At 37.1% G+C, this 26343-nt stretch overlaps 1 protein-coding gene across 3 annotated transcripts in view; it reads left to right on the top strand.

The window, feature by feature from the left end:
- The first annotated feature begins 374 nt into the window (after positions 1-374).
- Positions 375-26343, top strand: part of LOC137010875 (inactive rhomboid protein 2-like) — a 185906-nt gene continuing 159937 nt past the window's right edge. For all 3 annotated transcript variants that reach the window (XR_010893416.1, XM_067373275.1, XM_067373276.1), the window contains exons 1-4: positions 375-681; positions 4981-5066; positions 20083-20222; positions 24169-24302. Coding sequence is in view for 2 of the 3 variants with exons in the window: in XM_067373275.1 (XP_067229376.1) it covers positions 20103-20222; positions 24169-24302 (254 nt within the window). In the remaining variant the exon portion in view is untranslated. The remainder of the gene's footprint in view (positions 682-4980; positions 5067-20082; positions 20223-24168; positions 24303-26343) is intronic.

Consider the following 26343-nt stretch of genomic DNA (forward strand, 5'->3'; position numbering starts at 1 on the left):
GGTTTAGAGATATGTAAAGTGGGAGGAGTTGGATCTAGATAATCGATATTTCTCTGTACTCGTCTGTCATCATGCATTTTTTTAACACCTTAACAACTTCTGGCATCCTCTGTGAAGTAGACTATCGATGCTGCCGTAAAATGCCGTATAGCCTTTAGACCAAGGATGCCTCATGACACCTTAAAATGTTGCATAGGCAGCTCACTGGAATTTGTAACAGTTTGTTTATTCGTTCATTCGTTCTCGATTAACTCTAAATTCAAATAATAAATTCAAATATAAAGAAGTCTGTAAGCTGGGCAGTCACTGTGATCCAGTGGTGTATATGAGCGTAGTACTACTCTCCCATTTCCCATTCGACGTCATGTAGGAAGCGCAGCAGGAAGGGAGGAGAAATGAACCCGGGCTTTTTCTTAACACTCTTCCCCTTTCATAAACATAATTTAAGCACAACAGCAACTGAATACACATAAAAGTACAACGTTTAAATAATTTGTATTATGGTTAAACGTCTTTTAAATGAGTGCCGAAAGATCCGGATTGTCCTGCTGTGATGTGTAAATGAAAGTAAAGCGAATCGCGTGGAGTAGCTACTGGAGTCCACGGACAAGAAGAAAAAGATTCACTAGTGTCTTAGTCAATGGAGCGCTTCTGGAGGACGTGCACTCACTTATCTGTTAGGTGAGGCAATACTAATGGACCATGATACTTTTTGTGACGAGGCAATGCTACTTTATATATATAATGTCTGTTTAAAAAAAAAAAAAAACAACAACTCACGCCTGCTTGAAAATCGAGTAACTTTTTTCTTTTGTATTTGTGAATTGCTTAGTGTCGAGGAAGTGGTTATGAAATAGAATCAAACGGTTTCAGATAATACAACGTGACAACGCGTCAGCTACTATGAGTGTTAAAAGTAAAGACAATGTAACATTACATGAGTGCCACACCATGAACAATGCAGTACAATACAGTAAAATATGCCCACGTGTTGCATAGTAACGCCTATAGAGCAATGGATCTCAACCCTTTTTCATTTCAAGGCCCACCCATTGTCCAAAACAATATTTGAAATGCCCATTTACCCCCCTCACAATTTTCTACCCGATTTAGATCTTGGCATAACTTGAAAGATGTGTATAACCTTTAGAAAAATATCCAAATATGAGACATATCTTAATTTTTTAGCTATTTTGGCTTATTTTAATGATTGTTTTGTCTTATTTTAAATAATTTAAAGTCATCTTGAACCCCCCCCGTAGAACAGTATATAACTACTCCAAAATATAGTTGCAGTTCTATTTTAACAAACTTGAAGTGTCAGGAAATTTCTGCTAGACCACAAACACCAGCTGAAGAGAGAAACCGGAATCGCATTACTTGATGTTCTTAGATAAAATCAACTGACCCCTTTAGTTTGATTCTCTTGTCATCTTGAAGTAATTTTAAATGCTTTTAACAGGTTTTTACTTGTAGATATAAATCAGATATGTCAAACAGATTTAGGCAGGCTCATCATGTCATGGCATGTCTGCTGGAAAACAAGGATTTAGTCCATACTAACTTCTTAAAATGTCTGATCATATAAGGCTTATCATTGTGTTCATCATGCTCAGAATCATCACTTCCAGAGCTGACTGATCATCCCAGACAAAAAGTCAATCATGTACTGGCTTTTCATAGTCAATATTTTCTAAGTTTAATACATTCTCTATAGTTATACCGTTACTTTAATAATTTAGCCTAAGGATGAGGAAGCTGAGGAATGTGTACTGGGTTTTCCTTATAGCAAGTTCAGACTTGCTCCTCCATTGAACAGGTAATTAACAAAAAAACCAAAAAAAAAAAGTTGAAAAGGTTTTTTATTTTGTGAACTGGAGCAAAGTGTCTAATAACTTGGTTTACTGAGAGGCATCCCGCTTAATGTGAGGCTAAATCAGTTTTTATTTGGCTACTGAACTGACTGTAGTCTTCATCTCATCATGTAAATGCACATGATTGTAAACATATTGTCTATTGTCAGTCACTGACACAAAATTTTTTTAAACAAAGATATTGACATTTTAATGAGGAAAATGCAAATAAATAAATAAATAAAAAATAAAAATGACATTTTCTATTATTAAATATTTTATTGCCTACTTGCTTAATACTAATATATAGTATTTAGCCAGACATTGAGTAATAAAATAAAAACAAATCTTATGTTTTGTCTATGAAATGAAAGTCAGTGTCCAATATTGTTTTGGACTCATTTGACTTTAATTGTATATACAAAACATTATTATCAAAATATCTTCTTCTGTTGTGTTCAACAGAAGAAGAAATGACATACAGGTTTGGAATAATGAATGACTTCTATCATTTGTCATAGTGGCTTTAGACAGAATGTCCAAGTAGCTCTTTTTAACAAGGAAAGTGGATAGTTATTTTTCAATTTTAAACACAAAAAACACCTTAAAAGTATCTAAACAAATAGTCCATATGACTTTTGCGCTATAGTCTTTGTATGTAAGCTTTGTGTAAGGATTGTGCACCAGCCATGTGGACCATTTCAATGATGCTTTTTGCTTTTTGGGTGGAAAACTGTCCAGCCATCAGTTTGTTGCCCAGGAGGTCTATGTATATGTGACTAGACTATTTGCTACCACTGACAAGGTTTATTCACATCTTTTTTTTTTAATAAACATCTTGAAAGGATTCTCTGCTCCTGGCCTTTAATAGCACTTATTGTAATGATCCACATGGGCCTTGTAGTCATCCCATCTTTACAGTATTTTGCAACTTTGCAAGAAAGGAAGCTGACACTTGAGCAACAACTGTTACTTAACAATGAATGCAAGAGAAATGAATCATGTGGACAAATACGTGTTACTGATATGAACATAGATTGAAATCTTAATATGTTATGTGACATTTCTTTTTATTATACTCTAACAGATTTGCTAGGTAGAGCACTTCCATATAGCCATCAAATTCTAAAGTTCAATTTCAAACTACAGTATAAATTCAGATTATATGCTTGTTTTTATGTGCTGTATGAATGAAGCTCTCTAGTGGTGATTGAGTTGATCTTGGTTTCTGTGCATTAATGTACATGTTTTTACTTTGTGTGAACAGATGAAAAGATGCTTTTAACCTAAAAATAATGCTAATTAATCAGTTTTGTCTCTGCATGCTGTGTTTATTTTATTTTGTGAACTAGAGCAAAGTGTCCAATAACAGGGTTTACCGAGAGGCATCCCACTTCATTTAAGGCTAAATCAGTTTTTATTTGGCTACTGACATGACTGGAGTCTTCATCTCATCATATAAATGCACATGATTTTTAAACATATTGGCCTGGTTTCACAGACAAGGTTTAGGCTAAACCAGGATTAGGCCTTATTTCAGTTAGGGTATTTAAGTAGCTTTTATAAACATACAAAAAAAAAAAAAAACATTACTGGTGTGCATTTTGAGACAAAACAATGATACTGATATATATTATGATTTGTCATTGTAAGTTGCTTTCAGTTAAAACAGCTCAAACATGCATTTTAGTCTGGGACTAGCTTAAGCCTTGTCTGTGAAACTGGGGGATAGTCTATTGTCAGTCATTGGAAACAAACGGGAAGCCAACCCCAGCCAACAGATCACCACTGATATAAAAAATAAACAAGAACACACCCATAATAAACCTAAATAGGTCCAAATGCTTTATAGTGAAAATAAGGCCAAAATATCATGACCCACAATTGGCCTTTTATTAACTCCATAAACTGTGTTGCTTTATGAGGCAAGCTCAAAAAACAGTACCAAAAACGCTTATAATAAGTCGATATAACACTGCAAGTGAGTGCTCTGCGAAGTAGCCTTCCAAGTATAAATAAAACACAAAGCTTCTGTCAACGGTGGTTTGTTTAAAATTGTCAAACATAATGAGCCTTTGGTTGCTGCAATATTACTTTGGTCAAAAATAGTGTATACCAAAAGCTTGAGATGCCAGCAAGTTGATTTTACCATATTATCAGTCAACGCTATTTTATTATATTACCAAAACTCATCATACACTGATAACTAGTACTGATAAGTACTGATAAATCAAGTGCGCTAACAAGTAGAAAATAACAAATAACCATATAGTTCAGTGAGTTGTTGACTCAAGAATAAATGCAATTGGATCGGTCCAGTTCACTAATGAATTGTTCGGTGCAGCTTGCGAATCGATTAAACTGGTTAATTCAAAAGAATCAGCTAGTTCACGAATTGGACACTGCTACCTTAAAAAAACTGCTAGTTAAAAAAAAAAAAGAGGAATGACATGCTTTATGAAATGTAGTGGAGTAAAAACTATGATGTTGTTCTTTTGAATGTAGTGAAGTAAATAAAAATAGAGATACTTGATAAATGTACTTAAAGTACAGTAACTAAGTAAGTAAAATACTTAGTTACCGTTCACCACTGTTACGCCCTATTCTAATAAGAAAAAGGGCTTGAAGTGAGTTTGATGGTAAACGGGAAGCCAACCCCAGCCAACAGATCACCACTGATATAAAAAATAAGATCCACAAATGATTTATTGAAGTGGAATAAAATAATTAAATAAAGGAGCCATAGCTTCAGGGTGTCCCAAGGCTAAAACAACAAACAAAATAACTTACAAATAAAATATAAATATCCTAACAAAAGAAACAATATATAATAAACTTCCCTAACTCCCTAAAATAAACAAATCGCAAAAAAGGTCAAAATAAATAGTCTGGGACTAGCTTAAGCCTTGTCTGTGAAACTGGGGGATAGTCTATTGTCAGTCATTGTTAATATCTTTGTTTAAAAATTTAAGTGAGGTTTTAATGAGGAAAATGCGAAAAAAAGAAAAAAAAAAAGAAAATGATTTTGTCATCAGAAATTAACTCTTCAGCATTTAATTTTTATTACAGTGTGAAAGATGAGACTGTTTTGATTTGGTCATAACTACTTCTTTTATATGTTTAACAGAAAGACTGCTCTGAAGATGAGTCAGTGAGTTACTGTTCCTCTTGCTGTTCCAGAAAACAAGACAAGCAGTGGTTCCGTCTGACATAGTAAGTGTGATGTTTTAATGTTAGTCTCTAGAAATTTTATCCCCCTCTACCTTCAATCCTTCAGTTGACCCTTTTCACATTTCTGGGGTTCTTATATATGTCATCATAGATGGGTAATCTTCTATAGGGGTGAATTTTGAACTTTTCATTGTGCAGTCACTGATAATGTGAATTTAAGAGAGTGTAATTTCACTTTCACATGTGAGCCATAAAGAATTGTTTGCTAATATATAACATCTTTTAGGACTGGATCAAATCGTAAAGCAGTCTGCAGTTGTGAAATATTCAGTTCTGTACAGAGGAAGTGCCAACTGAGCTTTTTTCCATAATTTGGTTGACCAAAGACTTTTATCAACAATTTAAGTTCTTTATGCTTTTCTGCTTTTTTTCTCAGTAGCTGGTTTAGTAGTGACATGTAGTATTTGTAGTATACAAAATTATAATGCAGTGTAAACAGAACCGACATATTTAAACTCTCTCTCTTCTGTAACTCTTCATTAATTTTGCCAAATCTTGCTAGAAAAAAATGCAAACAAGAACACACCCATAATAAACCTAAATAGGTCCAAATGCTTTATAGTGAAAATAAGGCCAAAATATCATGACCCACAATTGGCCTTTTATTAACTCCATAAACTGTGTTGCTTTATGAGGCAAGCTCAAAAAACAGTACCAAAAACGCTTATAATAAGTCGATATAACACTGCAAGTGAGTGCTCTGCGAAGTAGCCTTCCAAGTATAAATAAAACACAAAGCTTCTGTCAACGGTGGTTTGTTTAAAATTGTCAAACATAATGAGCCTTTGGTTGCTGCAATATTACTTTGGTCAAAAATAGTGTATACCAAAAGCTTGAGATGCCAGCAAGTTGATTTTACCATATTATCAGTCAACGCTATTTTATTATATTACCAAAACTCATCATACACTGATAACTAGTACTGATAAGTACTGATAAATCAAGTGCGCTAACAAGTAGAAAATAACAAATAACCATATAGTTCAGTGAGTTGTTGACTCAAGAATAAATGCAATTGGATCGGTCCAGTTCACTAATGAATTGTTCGGTGCAGCTTGCGAATCGATTAAACTGGTTAATTCAAAAGAATCAGCTAGTTCACGAATTGGACACTGCTACCTTAAAAAAACTGCTAGTTAAAAAAAAAAAGAGGAATGACATGCTTTATGAAATGTAGTGGAGTAAAAACTATGATGTTGTTCTTTTGAATGTAGTGAAGTAAATAAAAATAGAGATACTTGATAAATGTACTTAAAGTACAGTAACTAAGTAAGTAAAATACTTAGTTACCGTTCACCACTGTTACGCCCTATTCTAATAAGAAAAAGGGCTTGAAGTGAGTTTGATGGTAAACGGGAAGCCAACCCCAGCCAACAGATCACCACTGATATAAAAAATAAGATCCACAAATGATTTATTGAAGTGGAATAAAATAATTAAATAAAGGAGCCATAGCTTCAGGGTGTCCCAAGGCTAAAACAACAAACAAAATAACTTACAAATAAAATATAAATATCCTAACAAAAGAAACAATATATAATAAACTTCCCTAACTCCCTAAAATAAACAAATCGCAAAAAAGGTCAAAATAAAAGGCAGGACACCCCTACACTCCTAAAGCACACATTTTTATTTGAAAATGGACTAATCCTTTAATACATCCGAGATGATTTGACAGATGCCAGATCTTCTAATCATGATAAATGATCTCAGGCTAATTTGTTTCTTCAAACTAATTTGCATATTTGATTGAAATATCTGGACTTTGGTTGGAAACAACCAAAATGACATAAGTAATAATGGATAATTGAAATGTGTACTGTTTGTTACATGATTGCCAATTAATTCCATTATTTCACAATTTCTAGTAGGCTATTTGTACAGGCTTTACATTGTTATTTCAAAGTTGTAATTAAAAATTAGCAATTCATTTAATTTTACCTGTGAGAAACAAATTTGTTACGTGACAGCATTAATTAACGTTTGACAGCACATCAGAGTTATCTGCAAGTTATCTGCATCTCCTGCACTGCATCAAGCCACTCCCATAATAGCTGTCACCATTTAAATTAATGCATGGCATAGACTGAATGTATAACATGCAAATGAAGATTTGACCAATGAACTCATGGCTTGATTGGACTCTTGTCTTGTCAAAAGTGATAAGACTTCAGTTTTATGGACATTGGCATCTTTGATATTATTTTAGTCACTGTTGCTAGCTATGGTTACTGATAAGACAATATGGGCTTGACTCACATTGCACATTCATACAGGCAGTATTCATGACGCTATTGTATGTTTCTGTGTGAATGTCAAGACTCACAAAAACTGACGGTGTGAACAATGAATATTCAAATTTTTCCCACATGGAACTTGGCGGGGCTGTCCACATTCTCCTTTACTGTTCCCGGCTCAAATGTTTGATTTTGTTAATATTTTTTCTATAGAAAGACAAACATAAATAATGATGAAACATTTTATCCTGTCTCCGCGCCAATCACTGGAATGAGAAACAGGTGTTTGTGATTTGTATTCAACCCACTCACTTACCAAGCGTCTCCTGCTATTCTCTCTGGTTGCAGACCTCGCTGAACCACGCCCCCCTCGCCACATACCCCCACCGCCCGACTCAGGCCCGAGGAACTGTCTAACCTCCTTTTTGGTCTTGGGGCGTGGACAGGTCGCAATCGCTGCTGTCTTGTCAATTTGGGGACGCACCTGCCCCTGCCCCAAGTGGAAGCCCAGATACCTTACTTCCACGCGCCCAATTGGCGCTTCGAGTTGGCCGTGAGCCCAGCTCCTCTCAGCGATCTCAGGACGTCTCTCACATGCTGCATATGCCGCTGCCAATCATTACTATAGATAATAATATCATCTAGATAGGCAATCGTATATGCAGCATGGGGCCGGAGAATCTTATCCATGAGTCGCTGAAAGGTAGCCGGTGCCCCGAACAGCCCGAACGGAAGCGTAACAAATTGGTGTAATCCGAACGGCGTTGTGAAAGCTGTCTTTTCTTTGGATAAAGGCGACAAGGGGATCTGCCAATACCCTTTTGTTAAGTCCAGTGTCGAATAAAATCGAGCCGCACCTAGCCAGTCAAGCAATTCGTCCACCCGCGGCATTCGATACACGTCGAATTTCGACACTGCATTCACCCTGCAATAGTCCACGCAGAAACGAACTGAGCCGTCGGTCTTGGGAACCAAAACTATCGGGCTCGCCCAGTTACTGCTGGACTCTTCTATTACTCCCATTTTCAGCATTGCCTCTAATTCATCCTGAACTACCTTTTTTTTGTGTTCAGGTAACCTATACGGCCGGCTGCGAATAACCACGCCCGGCTCTGTCTCGACATGGTGCTGAATGAGGTTGGTACGTCCCGGCAGGGGAGAGAACACGTCTGCAAATTCTGTTTGCAATTTGGATAAATCAGTGAGCTGGGAGGGCGAGAGGTGATCTCCTCCCGGGATCAGAGCGAGGGATTGAGTTTTTATATTCGCCTCTGGCCCGAGATCATCCTCCCCGCTAATCACCGTCGCCAGCATCACTGATTCTGCCTCATTCCATTTTTTCAGGAGGTTGAGGTGATAGATTTGACGTGCCCCCCTCCTGTCGGACCGTACCACCTCATAATCGAGCTCGCCCACTTGCCGTGTGACCTCAAAGTGTCCTTGCCACTTTGCAAGTAATTTCGAATTTGAAGTAGGGAGTAATACAAGCACTTTCTCTCCCGGTGAAAATTTGCGTAAATTAGAACGTCTGTTATACAGTTGGCTCTGTCTGTGCTGGGCTTGTAACAAATTCTCCATTGATAGCCGCCCCAAAGTGTGGACTTTTGTTCCCAAGTCCAGCACATACTGAATTTCGTTTTTGGCCTGAGATGGTCCGTCCTCCCAAGCCTCCCTGAGGACATCCAGCACCCCGCGGGGCTGGCGTCCAAAGAAAGCTCGAAGGGGGAAAACCCCGTGGAGGCTTGCGGGACCTCTCGCACTGCGAATAACAGAGGTTCTAACCACTTATCCCAATTTTTGGCGTCCTCTTGAATGAACTTACGAATCATGCCTTGATCAGTGAGGATTTCTTTTGGAATCCCCACCCGGGAGATTAAACGAAACACTCTTAGCAGAAATGTTGTGGAGAGCCACTGCTTCAGGATATCGCGTTGCATAATCAACAATGACTAATGCAAAGCGATGTCCCCTTGCTGATCATTCCAATGGCCCGATGAGGTCCATACCAATTCTCTCGAAGGGGACCTGCATTAATGGGAGTGGGCGCAATGGGGTGGCCGGTGGGTTTACCAACTGGCATTCACGACAAGACGCGCACCACCTGCGTACATTCTCGTGAATGCCCGGCCAGAAAAACCGGGTCATGAGACGATTTAGTGTCGCTGCCTGTCCCAAATGCCCCGCCATCGGATTAGAATGAGCCGCGTGGAAAAGCATTTCCCTGCGGCTCTTTGGCACTAACAACTGGGTTGTATCTTCTTTTGTTTGAGTGTCTTGGGTCAATCGATACAACCTATCTTTTATAATCGCGAATGCGGACGTCCAGGCTGGAGAGGCTGATCATCAATCATGCAGACCCTTTCAAATGCATGTTTTAACGTCTCATCGTGAGACTGCTCCAGGGGAAAATCATCGCGTTCCGGAAGAATTAGTCTTCCGGCTTCACTCAGATCCCCTGCAGCAGAACTCTCCGGTCTCTGATCAGTCTCTCCCACCTGCACTCACGCCTGCTTACCCCGCGTTCCTTTCCCCCAAGAGGCATCCGAGCATAAACATCCCAATAATTGCTTGAACGCAGGCCAATCCGTTCCCAAAATTATCGGATGATGCGGGCCACCTCAACACTATGCTTTTGTCCCCTAAATTTAATTATGACGGGCATTATAGGATATCTCACCACATCCCCGTGCACGCACCGAACCCCAACCATGCGGCCTGTATCCGATGCCCCAGATGAAATCAGGCTTTGATGAACAGAGGTTTGGTTGCAGCCTGAGTCCACCAAAGCCTGATAGGTACCCCCCTTGATACTCACAGGTATTTGGTACCCGCCAGCCTGACCAGGGGCGGCCTGTGGATCGTCAGGGACCCGGATCACTGTCCCGACCTCCATAACCGGACATTTATCCACGAAATGATCCGGATCCCCACACCGCCAACAGGCCGGCCCAGACCTGCCCGCTGCTCCAGTAGCAGAGAGTGGGCTGAATGGATGGCGCGGAGAAAGGGGAGAAGCAGGAGTGGGGTCCGTCCCGGCAGCAGGGAGTCCCGCCCCCCTGGTGTCTGTCCCCCTCGGGGCGGAACACGAGGTGGGCCGGGCGGACGAGACCTAGGAAGAGGGACAGGTCTAGAGAGAGAGGGGGAAAAAAGAGAGGGAGAGAGAGAGGCAGCTGGAAGGGGCTCGCCGACCCCTTGGCACGCCACCATGTGGTCCTCCGCCAATTGGATGGCTGAGTCCAGCGACGTGCGGCGGTGGGACTGGACCCACTCGGCAGTTTTTTTCGGGAGCCGAGTGATGAACTGCTCCAGCACCACGCGATCGATGACCAGGTCCACGTTGCTTCCCTCAGCCAGCAACCATTTGCGGCACGAGTCCCGGAGCTGCTGGGCCATCATGAAGGGCCGGCCGGACTCACCCAGGTCGAGGGAGCGGAAGCGCTGTCGATGCTGCTCTGGGGTCCGACCAACCTGCTGGACGATGGTCCGCCGTAGGTCGTCATAGACCAGGAGGTTCTGGACTGGGAGCTGCTGTGCCGCCACCTGTGCTTCTCCTGAGAGGAGCGGGACCAGCCTCATAGACCACTGGTCCCGCGGCCATTTACACGCCTCAGCGGATCTCTCAAAGAGCTTGAGGAAAACTTCTGGATCGTCCAGTGGGCCCATCTTTTTTAGGGGCAGGTGGACAGGCACTGCGGGCTGCTCGGTGGGCTCCCGGGGAACCTCCCGGTCAATCCAGCTCCGGAACGCCTCGCGGTCCTCCTGCTGGGTCTGTAGGATGGCTTGAAAGCACCGCTCCTGATCACTTCTTAGCTCCAGCAGGGCCTGTTGTTGTTCGCGGTGCAGGACCGCGAGGGACGCGATGATCTCCGCAAATGGGGTGGAGGACGATGCTTGAATGGCGACGTGCTCCCGTCTTCCTTCCCGGGCTTCGGCACCAGTGTAACACAGTTAAGTTCGTAGTTGGGGAAGGAAGAGGACAGGGTCGACGAACAACTGCTGACTGAGACTTTATTAACTTTCAAAAAGGTTCAACAGAAAGACTGTGCAGCGCACAACAACAAAAATAAACAATCCACAAAGGGCTTCACTCCAGGTTCGGTATACACCATCCACAAGGGCTTCTCTCCAAGTTTGGTATACACAATCCACAAGGGCTTCACTCCAAGAGGGTTATGACACACATTTTGTCTATCAAGATAATCTTTACAAGTTAACACAACATTTATACATTTTGAAGCCTAAATAGTCGTCGGATATAAAAAGCTAACAGTAGGCTATAAACGGACTACAGCACACCATGGTTGTGGATCAACGTCACCACCACCAAGGTTCCTCAAACTTTATTTAAAAAACAACTTTATTTAAAAACATGCTCATTGATTATGATCTGTGCTGTGCGTGAATACTTATCCACTTTTTCATGAGAAATGCTGTCCAAATGTCCTGTTTGTCATGATGACATCTAAAGTCCTCACCAAAGGAAGTAGTCCCTTTTAGCAATTTGTTAGCAACTGCCGTTTTTAAGACACAATAAAAGTTTTAAAAAATCACAAGCGGGTTATATGTGTGTTTTATGTCATAGATCAAAACGTGAAAATATTTAGAGGCTTTGTTAACCACAGACCTTATTTCAGGCGATTTAGCAAAAATTTTTTTATTGTAATTCAGATTTATCTTTTTACAGAACATGCCCCATCCCAACATTCAAACCCCTTGCAACTGAGGTAAAGAAAAGATTGCGTGAAAAAAATAAATAATAATATTAATAATAATAATAATAATAAATAAAAATGGTTTATTAAATAAAAAAAAATACTGTCATCAATGCATTTTCTTTGTGGAGGAAACTTTTGTACATAAGGCAGTAGGGGCAGGTTACATTTATGTTACGTTAACTTGCAATACTAGTCTTTATGACCTGTCTTAGTTACATATCTAAATACAGTGTAATACTTGTCCATCTCTGCAAAAATATATCCATCTTCATTTGTAGGCATGTAGTCATTTTTTTCCATTTATATAGACCTGTTTCAGTCTCTGAGTCCACTGAAGCAAAATTGGAGGTTCTTTTTTTTTCTTCCAATGCACTGTAATCATTTTTTTCACTATCAATAACAATATTTGCAGTACATATCTCTTTTCCTCATTATACATTTTTTTGGACAATGCTCCCAACAAACACACCACGGGATCTAGATGTATCTCTACCTCTAGTATCTTGTTTATTTCTTTTTTAACACTTTTCCAAAAATCTTGAATTTGGCTATCCCAAAAAATGTGCGTATGATCTTCTATTTTACCACATTTTCTGCAACACAGTGTCACAGATGGTTCTTTCACATATGCAGAGATCACGTGAGGCGTATTGAAATATCTAATTTTTGCTTTCCAGTCAAATTCTTTCCATAATTGACTATTAATACCTTTATGGCATCCCTTACATAATTCTTCCCAGATATCATCTTTAATTATGGTATTTAGTTCCAATTCCTGTTTTTCTTTAATATCTCCTGTGTTTTGTACAATATTAGTTATTAGCCTTTTATATAAATGAGAAACATGTCTTTTAGTTGGAAAATGTTTCTGCAATATTAATAAAGTATTCTTCTATTTTGTTTGGTTCTTTCATGACCAGGTCTTTTTCTTTATGACTTGATATATAATGTCTTATCTGGAAATACCTATACATATATTTTTTAATAAATCTATACTAAATTCTTCTTAGAGTTTGAAAAAGATTTAAGTTCATTTCCACTGAATAACTGGTTTATTGTTCTAAGACCTTTATCTGCCCATGTTCTAAATCCACTGTCCCATACAGAAGGAAGAAATTCATTATGACCTACTATAGTCATAGAACTAGAAATAGATTCTGGACCTCCAAACAATTTTTTAATTTTTGTCCAGATTTTTAGAGTATGTTTTATCCATTCATTATCAGTTTTAATTTTAGGGCCTGTTTTATGTTCATAAAAGGTAGAGTGGACAAGGGTGTCCCTTTGACTGAACTTTGTTCTATTTCAACCATCCTGGACAAAGAATCAGGGCAGCGTTTCCAAATAGCATCGTAAGCCTAAGTTGATCGTAGCTCCATTGGTTCAATGGAGCTACAATCAACTTAAGCTTACGATGCTTTTGGGAAACGCTGCCCTGATTCTTTGTCATTTTTAATCCAGGCCACTACTGCAGTTAACTGGGCTGCCCAGTAGTAATATTTTAGATTCTGTAAACCTAGACTTCCTTTCTCCTTTAATAAAAGTAGAGTTTTAAATTTTATCCTAGGTTTATTTTTCTGCCATAAAAAAATTACTAATTCATTTATCAAACATATTAAAAACCAAAATGGGTACATTTACCGGAAGGGATTGGAACAAGAAAAGAATCTGGGTAATAGTTTCATTCTTATCACCTCAAATCTGTCCAGTAATGAGAGAGGGAGGATCTCCCATCTTACTATATCATTTTGTATTTATTTTATTAGTTTTTTTGTAGTTTGCCTCAAAAAGCTGGCTGGAATTTGGCGTAAGAATAATTCTTAAATATCTAAATCCTTGCTTAGACCAATGAAATGAGACCCGTTCATTTAACTGGAATGGCCAAACACCAGAAATCATCATTGCTTCAGATTTATTTTCATTAATTTTATATCCTGAGACTAGTCCATATTCATGCAAACATTGCATGAGTGGAGGGATGGTATGAGATGGATTTTCTATAAAGAGCAATATATCGTCTGCAAACAGTGATATTTTATGAACTAACTCTCCTTCATCCTTTATTCCTTGAGTTCTTGCATTCTGACGTATATCTTCTGCTAGTAGTTCAATGCTCAATGCGAAAAGGATGGGAGACAATGAGTCACCCTGTCTCACACCTCTTTCTACCCCAAAAAAAATTTGGAACACTGGACATTCACCCTTATTCCTTATTTTGATTCTTTATATAGTAGGTTAATCCAAGCTACTAATTTTTCTCCGAAACCCATTTCCATCAGTGTTTGTTCTAAAAATAGCCAGTCAACTCTATCGGATGCTTTCTCAGCATCAAGGCTGAGAAGCATTGCATTCCTTTTATTTTTTTATCGCTATTGATTGTAAATTTAAAACCCTTCTCACATTGTTAGTTCCTTGACGGCCTTGAATAAATTAAGTTTGATCTGGTTTTATAACTTTTTTTAATATTTTTGAATTCGTTTAGCCTATGATAGATGTTAATATTTTATAATCCACACAAAGAAGACTAATTGGGCAATAGCTAGTTAATTGCATGGGATCTTTACCTTCTTTATGCAAAACTGAAATGATGGCTTCTGAACATGATTTTGGTAGGTGGCCTGATTGTAGTGCATAATTATATTCTGTTACAGGGTCTGTTAATTTTGTCAAATTAAGAGGTTTCAAAAATTTGATAATATTTTTTTCCTTAAATTCCTGATTTTGACCTCTTTATAACTGTTGAGGATATTCAGTAAAAGCTTCTGATATTGCTTTGCGATGGGTCTCTACGTTTTTTGTTACAGGATGTCTAATCTTAGGAATTATGCAGCTAGCTTGATCTTTCCTGAGTTGAAAAGCCATAAGTCTGCTAGCTTTATTTCCCATTTCATAGTATTTTCTTTTTATGTACCTAAGGGCTCCTTCTGCTTTGTATGTCAGTATTTCATCCAATTTTTTTCTAACCTCTTTTAACTCCCTAAGTGTATCTTCTTTTTTTATTTTATTTTTTGTGCTCCTTCTCTAGCCTCTTTATTTCGTTTTCATATTTTTGTTGTTCTGAGTTTCTTTGTTTCTATATTCTAGACCCAGTAGATAATCTTACCCCTTATTGTGGCTTTTCCTGCCTCCCACAGTATAGAGGGGGAGACATTACCATCATCATTAATAGAAAAATATTCCTTCAACACATCTTGTATTTCTTGTTTAGTTTGGGGAACTGTTAACATCCAGACGTTCAATCTCCAATATCTAAACTGTTTGTCTAACCCTAGATTAATTTTCATGATAACTGGATTATGTTCTGAAATGGTGACTGGTTCAATTATGCATTCCCTTACTTTATATAGGTCTGCTTTTGATATACAAAAGTAGTCTATCCTCAAATAGCTCCCATGCACTTGAGACAAGAATGTAAAGTCTCTTTCCTTAGGGTGTGCATGTCGCCAGACATCCACTAAACCCATTTCTTTCATCAGGTTTGACATTTCCTTGGACATTTTAGATGGAGGCTTTGCTATTACAGGTGATCTATCTAATTTAGCATTCAGTATACAATTAAAATCCCCTCCAATAAGCAAAATTGCTTCACTTTTTTCTGCCACTTTTTGCTGCTGTTTTTTTTAAAGAAAAGAGGGTAAGCTTCATTTGGGGTGTAATGTTTACAATTGTTATTTTTATGCCTCTAATTGTTCCAACCTCCATAACATACAGACCCTCCTTGTCTTGGAATGTTTTTTCATTATTATAGCACACCGCTCTACACAACAGAATAGCCACTCAAAAAAAAAGAAGAAAAAAAAGGGCTCCCTCATTAACCCTGAACTAAACTTGAACTTCCATCTGTCCCATTAGACACAGCTTTCGAACACTTTCTGAGTATAATCCTAAATGGTACTATGGCAGAGAGGTGTGGCCTGTCCTCTCCGGGGAAAACATTGCACACAGTGCTATTAAGTCCCCTATAACAATATTGCACATGCATAAATAAGGTGTGTTTCACTCATTTACCATACAGATCTAGCATCCGTACGAACTTTTTTAACATAACACTTGTATGAACTTATGGCAACTTAACATTCAGTGATACTCATAGTGGTAAAGCAACGCTTATATTTCTGTATTCTTTTGGTAAAAGTGGAACAAACCATCCCAAGTTTACTTCAGTTTTGGAAAGAATTTGGACTTACTGTTGTCATATTTTGAGGTACTTTACACTTCTTCTTGAATCAGAGCCTTAATGTCACGTATCAACAGTATTGTGTCTCGTCTTCTCTTGCTCCCTGGCTTTTCAGCTCTTCTTCTATTATCTCCCTCTCTCCATAGCGTACCTCAATGTCCAGCTCCTTCAGCTTTGTTGTTGCACCCGTCAGCGTCGCAAATATTTTCTCTCCGGTGTTGAGTTTCAGTCTTAGTTGCGCCGGGTATATGCACTTTGCCTGTATTCCCTTCTTTCTTAGCTATTTAATGACTTCTTAGACTTTTGCTCTTTTCTTCTGAAGGTCAGGAGAGTAGTATTGGTTGAAGAATATTCGCCTTTCTTGGAAGTGAATCTGACCATGGGTCCATGCTTGCCTGATGATCGCGTCCTTTACTGCTGCATCCAGGAATCTTAAAATGATCGACCTAGGAGGAGCCATTGGGTCCACTGGTTTTGAAAGATGGGATTTTGTTCAGTTTAACAGCTTCTGAAGGGTTCAAATACGCAGCATTGTAACTACGCGTTACCACATTGACATCCCTATATCTATGGGACTGAACCATATAGGGTCTTAAAAATGAAGATTCCAAAAGAAGTGTTTCATAAGAACAAGAATCTAAAATTACATTCATCTTTACCACTTTTTGAATTGAAGGCTACTTATGTCCACCTATTCACTACAATGATAAATATACAGCAGCACACACTCAAAACCAAAGTTACTCACCTATGGAGCAGAAATAACGCAATCTCGGCGTCCGTTTTTAGGCCTTCTTGCTTAGGTCTCTAAGCTGGAAAGCTGATCGTGGCTTAATGATTAGAGAGTCAGACTGGTAACCTGAAGAATGCTGGTTTGATTCTCAATACCAGCAGGAAATGACTGAGGTGCCCACCTAACCCCCAATGGTGGCCAGTCAACCTGTGGAATTAAAAAAATCAATTTAACATCTCAAAAGTTTACCAATTTCACATGAAAACCACAGACTTGGCAACACTGCAGTCAGCTAGCCTTATGCTGGTGAAATGTTGGGGGTTGTGTGACGCTGCTCTATGGAGGCATGTTAAAGGGTTAGTTCACCCAAAAATGAAAATTCTTTCATTAATTATTCACCCTCATGTAGTTCCACACCTGTAAGACCTTTATTCATCTTTGGAACACAAATTAAGATATTTTTCATAAAATCTGATGGCTCAGTGAGGCCTGCATTGCCAGCAAGACAATTAACACTTTCAGTGCCCAGAAAGCTACTAAAGATGTATTTAAAACGGTTCATGTGACTACAGTGGTTTAACCTTAAAGTTATGAAGCTTTACGAATCTTTTGTCGAATCAGTGGTTCGAAGCACGTATCAAACTGCCAAAGTAACATGATTTCAGTATGCGATGCTTCGTTACGTCATAAGCGTTTCAAAATTTCAATGGTTCACCACTGGAGGGAGTGACTTTGGCAGTTTAATACATGCTCCGAACCACTGATTCGAAAAAAAAAAGATTCGTAAAGCTTTGAAGCTTCATGAAGCAGTGTTTTGAAATCGCCCATCACTACACTGTAAAAAAATGTCCGTGATTTTAACAGTAAAAGACTGTAAAAATGCTGCGGTGAAAAACTGTCAATTGGTTTACAGAAAGTTTCCGTACTATATATGGTGAATAACTGTAATAGATCTAACGGTACGTTTAATGTAATTTTACGGTAAAATACCGTTAAATTCACAGTTTTTGGAAGTGAAAAATAACAATTCATTGTAAAATTTACAGTGAAAAAAACGTAAATTGACATTCCTACAATTCCCTGCATGACACTTCACATTTGATATATTTTCATTGAAATAACTCTGTTTCTTCTTAGTTTTTCTAATTTTTTTCTAATCCGTTATGTACATTAGGGTTTTATGTTACATATAATGTTGTTAAATTAATGTTTATTGCATTTTTAAAATTTCATGCATGTTACCATGATGGTGTTTAGTGTGTGTGTGAATGACACTGTGTGCACCTTCTATATGTTAGTGTTGTCCTTCTCAGCTTGTGGAAAATCTGCTTGTGATGAACTTTGATTCATCATGTGACTCTTATCACCACTGTGTTTGGTGACTTTCAGTGTATTATAAAGGTACAAAACAGATATTAGTACTTCATTAGGTTGGTAAATTAACATTATATCAGTTAATGAAATAAGTTATTTTACCGTAAATTTAACAGATTTTTTTTTTACGTTGCTACTGTATTTTTTTACGGTAAAGTTCTGGCAACCACAGCTGCCGTTTTTTTACCGTAAATTTTACTGGGATTTTTTTTACAGTGTAGATATTGTTTAATAAAGTCATTATTTTGTTTTTTTGGCACAAAAAGTATTCTCTTCGCTTCGTAACATTAAGGTTGAAATACTAGTCACATAACTGTTTTAAATACGTCTTTAGTAGCTTTCTGGGCATTGAAAGTGTTAATTGTCTTGCTGGCAATGCAAGCCTCACTGAGCCATTGGATTTTATGATATCTTAAAATAAAAATATCTTAAAGGGTTGGTTCACCCAAAAATGAAAATTATGTCATTTATGAATTATGTCATTCATGTTGTTCCAAACCAATAAGACCTCCGTTCATCTTCGGAACACAGTTTAAGATATTTTAGATTTAGTCTGAAAGCTTTCTGTCCCTCCATTGAAAATGTATGTACGGTATACTGTCCATGTCCAGAAAGGTAATAAAAACATCATCAAAGTAGTCCATGTGACATCAGTAGGTTAGTTAGAAGTTTTTGAAGCATCTAAAATAGATTTTGGTCCAAAAATAACAAAAACTACGACTTTATTCAGCATTGTCTTCTCTTCTGGGTCTGTTGTATATCCGCTTTCACTCCACAGTGACGCTGTGGGGTTACCGTCCCCTTCTGCTCCGGACAGTGACGTGATTAGGACATCTGCGACATGCACACCTACGCACCATTTTAAAAAATATAGCAATACCAAAATACAAACAATGTAGAATGGCTTGAATACAGCGTGTGTCTCCCTCAGACTGTAAACGAAGCTCGGGCACACTAGATAACACGACATCAGCGTCACTGTCCAGAGCAGAAGGGGACTGTAATGCACCAATAAGCTGGATGCCAACCGCCGTTATATACAACAGATCTGGAAGAGAAGATAATGCTGAATAAAGTCATAGTTTTTGTTATTTTTGAACCAAAATGTATTTTCAATGCTTCAAAAACTTCTAACTAACCCACTGATGTCACATGAACTACTTTGATGATGTTTTTATTACCTTTCTGGACATGGACAGTATACCGTACATACATTTTCAGTGGAGAGACAGAAAGCTCTCGGGCTAAATCTAAAATATCTTAAATTGTGTTCTGAAGATGAACGGAGGTTTTACGGGTTTGGAACAACATGAGGGTGAGTAATTAATGACAGAATTTTCATTTTTGGGTGAAATAACCCTTTAAGGGTGGGTTTTAGAGTAGCCCTACGGGGCTACTCGCCCGACATTGGAATTGCAGCTTGATTTCGGCTTTGTGGCTTGAAGTCCGAGGCTAAACAGGATGTTACACAAACATTCAGACATTCACACAAACATTCAGATTTGCCTTGATGCTTTTCTGTGTACTGCCTAGTTTCTTAATGTGCATTGGCTCTTAATAAAGATGATTACCTTTTATTTTTCAGTAATCCCATTAGAGTTAATGTTTATGTAGAAATATCATTACAAGTGGTGCATATAAGATTTCTGGTTTCAATTTAGATTAGATTTAAAATCTAAATGTCACATTCAATAATATTTTTGATTAATAATGATTGTGTTGGTGTGTTCTTTGTTGAATTGAGTATTTGTTTTCTTAATAGGCCTGAAAATCAGAATCACAATGTCATCTGAGGAAGAGGAGGCCTCAGACAGTAACAGTGGTCAATCAAAAAGCAGGCTGAAGAGCAAGAAGCCACCCAGTCTGATGATTGCAATTCCCAAACCGGAGTTTGACAAAAAGGTATGAGTCTAAAATAAAGGCTTGTGTGGAAAAAAAAAACTTCTGTTCATCATGTCTCACACAGAAAGTCATGGTGCTTATGGGAAGTTTTTGCTTAGTAGGTTATTGAAGAATAGACTTGATCAACATTGTTTTATACAATATTGCTAAAGCATTATTACACAAAACAAATAATTATGGAAGTAAATTTTAAAGTTTTTGAAATAAAAAGCTTGTTGAATTGCACTATTTGAAAAAAAATATGCATTACATTAGCTGTGCTTGCATTTGGATGCATTGTATTTTTAAGGCTTGCATTTTTATGGGCTGAAATTCAACATGGTCGTATGTTTAAACTGTGAATATTTCAATTAAAAATATTTCACACACATTTTCATTATTAAAAATTCAATAGTTTATATTCACTTTTCAGATTTCACTTCCAAAATATTCATTCTGTTTAAAAATGCAACCTATAAAATGTAACTAGAAATTTTCAGTCCATTTTATTTTGCTTTACAAATTCGCTTCCACAAATTCAGTGGTTCAAATTCGGCAGAAAATTCAACATTTCACATCCGGGAACTGCAGGAAATTGTGGCCCCTGAACTTTGCCTTGTGCATTCATATCTTTAAAGAAGCCATGCACTTGCAAAATAATTGGTTTAAATAACTTATTTATGAAATATCATAGGAATATTACTTTAGATTACCCACATACAAGATACCCATAGTTCCACTGTACATGTTAGTGAAATCATTAAATATTGTTGTACAAAATATGTAATGTAGGTTTCCTTATGGTTCTACATGTACATACATCACTGTGATAGTACTAGAGAGAATAGTATACAGTGGAATAAGAACAAAGTCTGAAATATATTGAATAAATAATCAAAACACAATATAGGTTTATTTCAATCACAGGAAAATTTTAGCGGGAAAAAAGAAAAACTACAGTACAGTAAAATGTCAACTGCAGTGTCCCTAACTGCACTTCTGTGTTTCCATCAACACTGTCTTGTGGATTTGACCAGGTTTTCATCCACAGGTTTATGTGTATTGTATCCAAGAAAATGGAAAAAGTATTTTTTTGTTTTTTTGAAGAGTTTTGAAAAATGTGCATTTAGATCATTGGTTGTGAGTTTTTTTATCTTGAGTTTTAAAAAATGGCATAAAGGTTTTGTGGCCGTGTTCACAAAACATTTTATCTTACCACTAAGAGTATTCCTAAATAGCAGTAAAAGTTCTTAGCTATGAGTTTTCTCTTAAAATCTATTCACAAAGCTGCTGAGACAAACTTTTACTAAGGAATAGAGAGAAGTTCCCCTGTGGTGAAAATCAAGTTCTTAATGTTGTTACATATCTATGTGTATGTTTTTAATATGCTTTAAGTCAACCCATGTCTAAATTCATAATTCAACACCATTGCTGAGTATTTTCTCCTTAAAACTGCAGTGAGAAAAAGACAGTCTCAAACCCACGGTTGAAATCGTTGGTGTTTCTGACATCACAAACTACCTTCACATTAATGTGCTGGCGGGCTTTAGCATATAATTAACTGCAACCGCTCTGAAGCAGGATTGTCTTTTTTTGTTGATATAAAAAAATAGTGTAGATTTAGCAATATAGCGGATGTATGATGTAAATTACGATGTCATGATGAACTATATGCCTTTGTCCACTGATGTTCTGAGTTGTTCAAAGTTTTTCTAAGGATGCTGATTGTTAGAAGGCAGCTGTCTGACTCGCGGACCGGAACATGGTTTGAGTAACATTAGCAACACATTATTAGCAGCTGTTTGATAATGTAGTCAAGCAAAAGGTAGGGCTGCATGATTAACCGCACAATACGAAAAATAACATTGAACTTAAACACGATTATCGCTTAAACGTGATTCCTAGTGCGATTATTTTTTTTTTTTTATGTATAGCTTGTCAATGAAGTATGGTTCCAAATGCTAATCCATCTGAAAGTACTGTGAGTTTGAGTCACTTATAATGTATATTTGAAAAAGCAATATGTGTCAAAAACATCTTTCTAGATATGAGAAGCATTTATTAACATCTTCTCCAACAAAAGACAACATTTAATAACGTTTTTACTTCAAACTCAATTCATAACGACAGTTGAGCATCCTTCTGTGAGATGATGTGGCTTCTTACACAGAATAAGGCAGTCTTGTTTATTAGTCATGTTTAATCAAAGTGTTTTAATCTTCTGTTTATTCAGCTACAGCGATATGATGCATGTTATCTTCTGCGGCAGGGCATATTTTGAGTTTCTGCGCAAGAGCACTCTCTGGCTTTCAGATGGAGAAGCATTTACTACTGATCACAGAGCCGTACAGCTCGGACAAGCTGCGCATTAAATAAATGCAGCCTCTGCCAAATCGTGTGTGATTTAATTGCAATAAATCGAGCAGCCTTAGCAAAAGGCTAATTGTATTAATTACCGTCATGTGTCCAACGTTGTAAAAAGTGATGCCATTGTGCAGCGTTTACCACAGTAAGTTGACCGAGTGGCTCTCTAAACTTGTGCGAGTGAGTGTAGTAATAGCATATTCATAGATCTGCGTATAATAAATGAAGCAAGGACGTAGAGTTACATTCAAGCTATTTTAAGGCATGAAGAAATTTTCTTCCATAGGAAAAAATGTTTAAATGCCATTTTGGTGATCAAAGATGAGTTTTAAGGGATAAATTGATTGACTACAGGGGGCTTAAAGCTAAGAGAAGGGGCGGGGTTGACCTCATTGCTATGGTTTATGTCAACACGCTTACTAACTATGCCCACAGTGATTGGCTGATAGGGGAGGGATCTCTGTCAGTGATTTATTCATAAAAATATTGTAGAACAAAGTATCATGTTGCCATATTCAAATAAAGATTTTAAAATGTAGGCTGTCATTAATTAAACCAGTATATGTTCAGCTAATTGTCAGCCACTTACATGTCTACATCTCGAGAGACTGCAGAATTCAAGCAACAAATTATGTTTTATAAACAAAGTTCGGGAGGAGCACGTTCAGTTGGTTTATCTAATCAGCTCGAGAGGAAGCATATTCACAGTTACTTGTTACCATAGTAACTCACCTAGTTACCTTGACAGTTTTCTGCATCCCTTCGCCACCCCGATTCTCAATCTCGGCTGGTTCCTACTGTAAATGCTTTCTGAAAGTAATGCACCATCTAGCTGTCAGAAAAACTATAACACATAGCTGAAATGATTTTACAAATTAGTTATTTAGTAACAAAACTAAAGCATGATAAATAGTTCAATAAAGCTTAAGTGAACATGAAATTACAACAATAATTCTTAAAGTGCAAACTTTAGTTTTGTGTGTTTATTTTAAGGCAGTGACAGGAGTCACAGGACAGTTTGTGTGACTGAACAGGAATGTGTTTATTTCTTATACATTTAACTATACATATAAGAACATTTTGATTATTGATGTGTACTGACACAAACTGAAAATTACATTTCACCATGGGCCATGTCCAACAAAAAACAGTGGATTGCTATTTTTTATTTTTTTTTAAAATTACTTTATTGGATGGTTTGTCAAATACAAATTAAAGCCTATGATTTAAAATCATTATTGAATAATTTGAACTGCAAGAAATTTACACTTTCTTCGTAAGTTAAATACAGAAGGTGGTCTGGTGGAAGCTAGATATTTTACTTTATAACTTGTTAAATATAGATAATTTTCTTACACAAATGCATCGCTTTGCTTCAGAAGGCCTTTATTAACACCCTGGAGCCATGTGGAGTACGTTTATAATGGATGGATGCATTTTCTTGAGCTTCATGCATCAGAATATTTATTTATTATAACTCCGACTGTGTACATCAGAAAGAAGAAAGTCATATACACCTAGAATGGCTTGAGGATGAGTAGCTTAGGATAATTTTCATTTTAAAATGTTCATTTTAACTGCATGAGTGTTTTGTGTTTTATAGTCCCTGCGGCCATCTTTTAAGAAGAGTTTGAGTCTACAGCAGTCAAGTGAAGGATTATCGGACAGCAGTCCATCTACAAGGGACAGACTAGGGACGCTCAGGAGGCAAACGTCACTCTCTCAGAGCATACGCAGGTAAACTTAACTATCACAGATGAATGCGTGAATAAATAAATAAATAATGTTCTTCATTGATCTCAAACGGAAATGCAGGCCTCTATAGCTGCCAGATCATGGATGGATGGATGGATGGATGATCTCTCTTTTTGTTCTCATGTTTACTGGCGATTATTCCTAATAAATATATTTTTGTAACATTTTATAACACACTTCTCCATGATAAGATGGTTTTTATCTTATTTTCACTTTAAATAAAAAATTAATAAACAGTTCGGAAAGAAAACTCTTTTGCTATAGTAACGAACACAACTTTAACACTTTGTCATCTTTATTTATATAGTGCTTTTTACAATGCAGATTACTTCATAGCAGCTTTACAGTGATAGCAGGAACATAATTTTGGCTGTACAGCATCATTAGTTATTAATTTAGTTAATTTATCTATACAGCAGCTCTCATACAATGGTGTCAATGCAGGCAGATCAATAATCTTGTTGAATATTAAGTGTCCCCAACCAGTGTTGGGTAAGTTACTTTAAAAAAAAAAGTAATTAATTACTAATTACTAATTACATCATCAATATTGTATTTAAAATACTTTTCTAATCGCTCTGTCTGAAAAGTAATTTAATTACTCAATAAGTAGCTTACTAATTACTTCTTAAAATCCCTATAAGGAAACTTTAAATAATTTAGTCAAACTTGGAATAGTTTAGCCTTTTATAGCTTTTTAAAACATTTTAACTTTATTAAAACATATACTATAATACTTACATTTTTTTTAGTAAAAAATAGGGATGTCACTTTACCAAAAATCTAGTAGTCAGAACCGATACCACCAAAAGTGCACAATACTCGATACCACAATAAAAATATATAAAAATACAAATAAAACAATGCTATATTGTTTTTTCCAGGTAGGTCTAATAGTAGTGAGTAAAAATACCACAGAAATTGAATAATCAAATATAAAATAACTGCATAATCATAACTGTATAAACTGTGAGCGCACAATTTAAAGGGCCGTGTGCTGAATCGGTGCATAGTTAATGATGCCCCAAAATAAGGCAATTAAAAAAATATATGGGGTATTTTGAGCTGAAACTTCACAGACACATTCAGAGGACACCTTAGACTTATATTACATCTTGTAAAAACTGGTTCTAGGGCACCTTTAAGCATTTTGCACGTGTCCCTGAAATCGCTGTCCTCCCTGTCATTTTGGGGTAAACGCCCATTTAATAAACCATCTGATGTAGTCAGTGACATCCCCAGCCCCATTTGGTCTTTCTTCAATGGAGGTTAAAACATCTGCTGCAAGTACACTGAGTATCTACACTTATATTTCCTAACTTTCATCATATTGTGTTTGTAGTTGGTTGTTAAAAAAATTAATTAATATAAAAACTTCAGAAATTCAAAATATATATTTTAAACCGTACACTGTCAGCTTCAACAGTGAATCACTTCGCTAACTGAAGGTACACCATGTGTCCATTAAATGCAAAAGTTTGCCAAAAATTTCCACCCTGTCATCAAGCCTTCCATGACAGGGTGGACATGTGCATAGTTTTTGCCACATTCTGATAATGTTTTCACTAGGGCTAATGATTTAACGTGTTAATTTGGTGCGATCAATTATGGAAAAAATAACACATTGAAATTAACGCATTTAGTGCACCCTGTCCCGGCCCAGACCTGTACGCCATATTACATGGTATGCAGTTGCATAGTGATGGAAGATGATGTATGACAACAACTCACTGTGTGATGTAGCCTGTTAGAATGTAGTTAGAATGTGCCTAAAATTCAAGATATCAGGATTAAAAATGCCAAATGGGTTTTTGTCTAATATTTATAGCAAATTATATAGTTAAGCAATCACACAAGAAAAAGTGCTGTTTTCCTGAATATCTGCTCGATTTGCAAATGTGATATTTATTTAATACAACAATAAAATAAACAACAAGTTAATAAACACAATATCGTCAATATTGTCTGTTTTTGTTCTATTTTGCCAACAAAAAATAGTTCCAAACAAAGCTACAGCAGAACT

Source organism: Chanodichthys erythropterus, chromosome 21 (assembly GCF_024489055.1).
Source record: "Chanodichthys erythropterus isolate Z2021 chromosome 21, ASM2448905v1, whole genome shotgun sequence".
NCBI classification, from domain to species: domain Eukaryota; kingdom Metazoa; phylum Chordata; class Actinopteri; order Cypriniformes; family Xenocyprididae; genus Chanodichthys; species Chanodichthys erythropterus.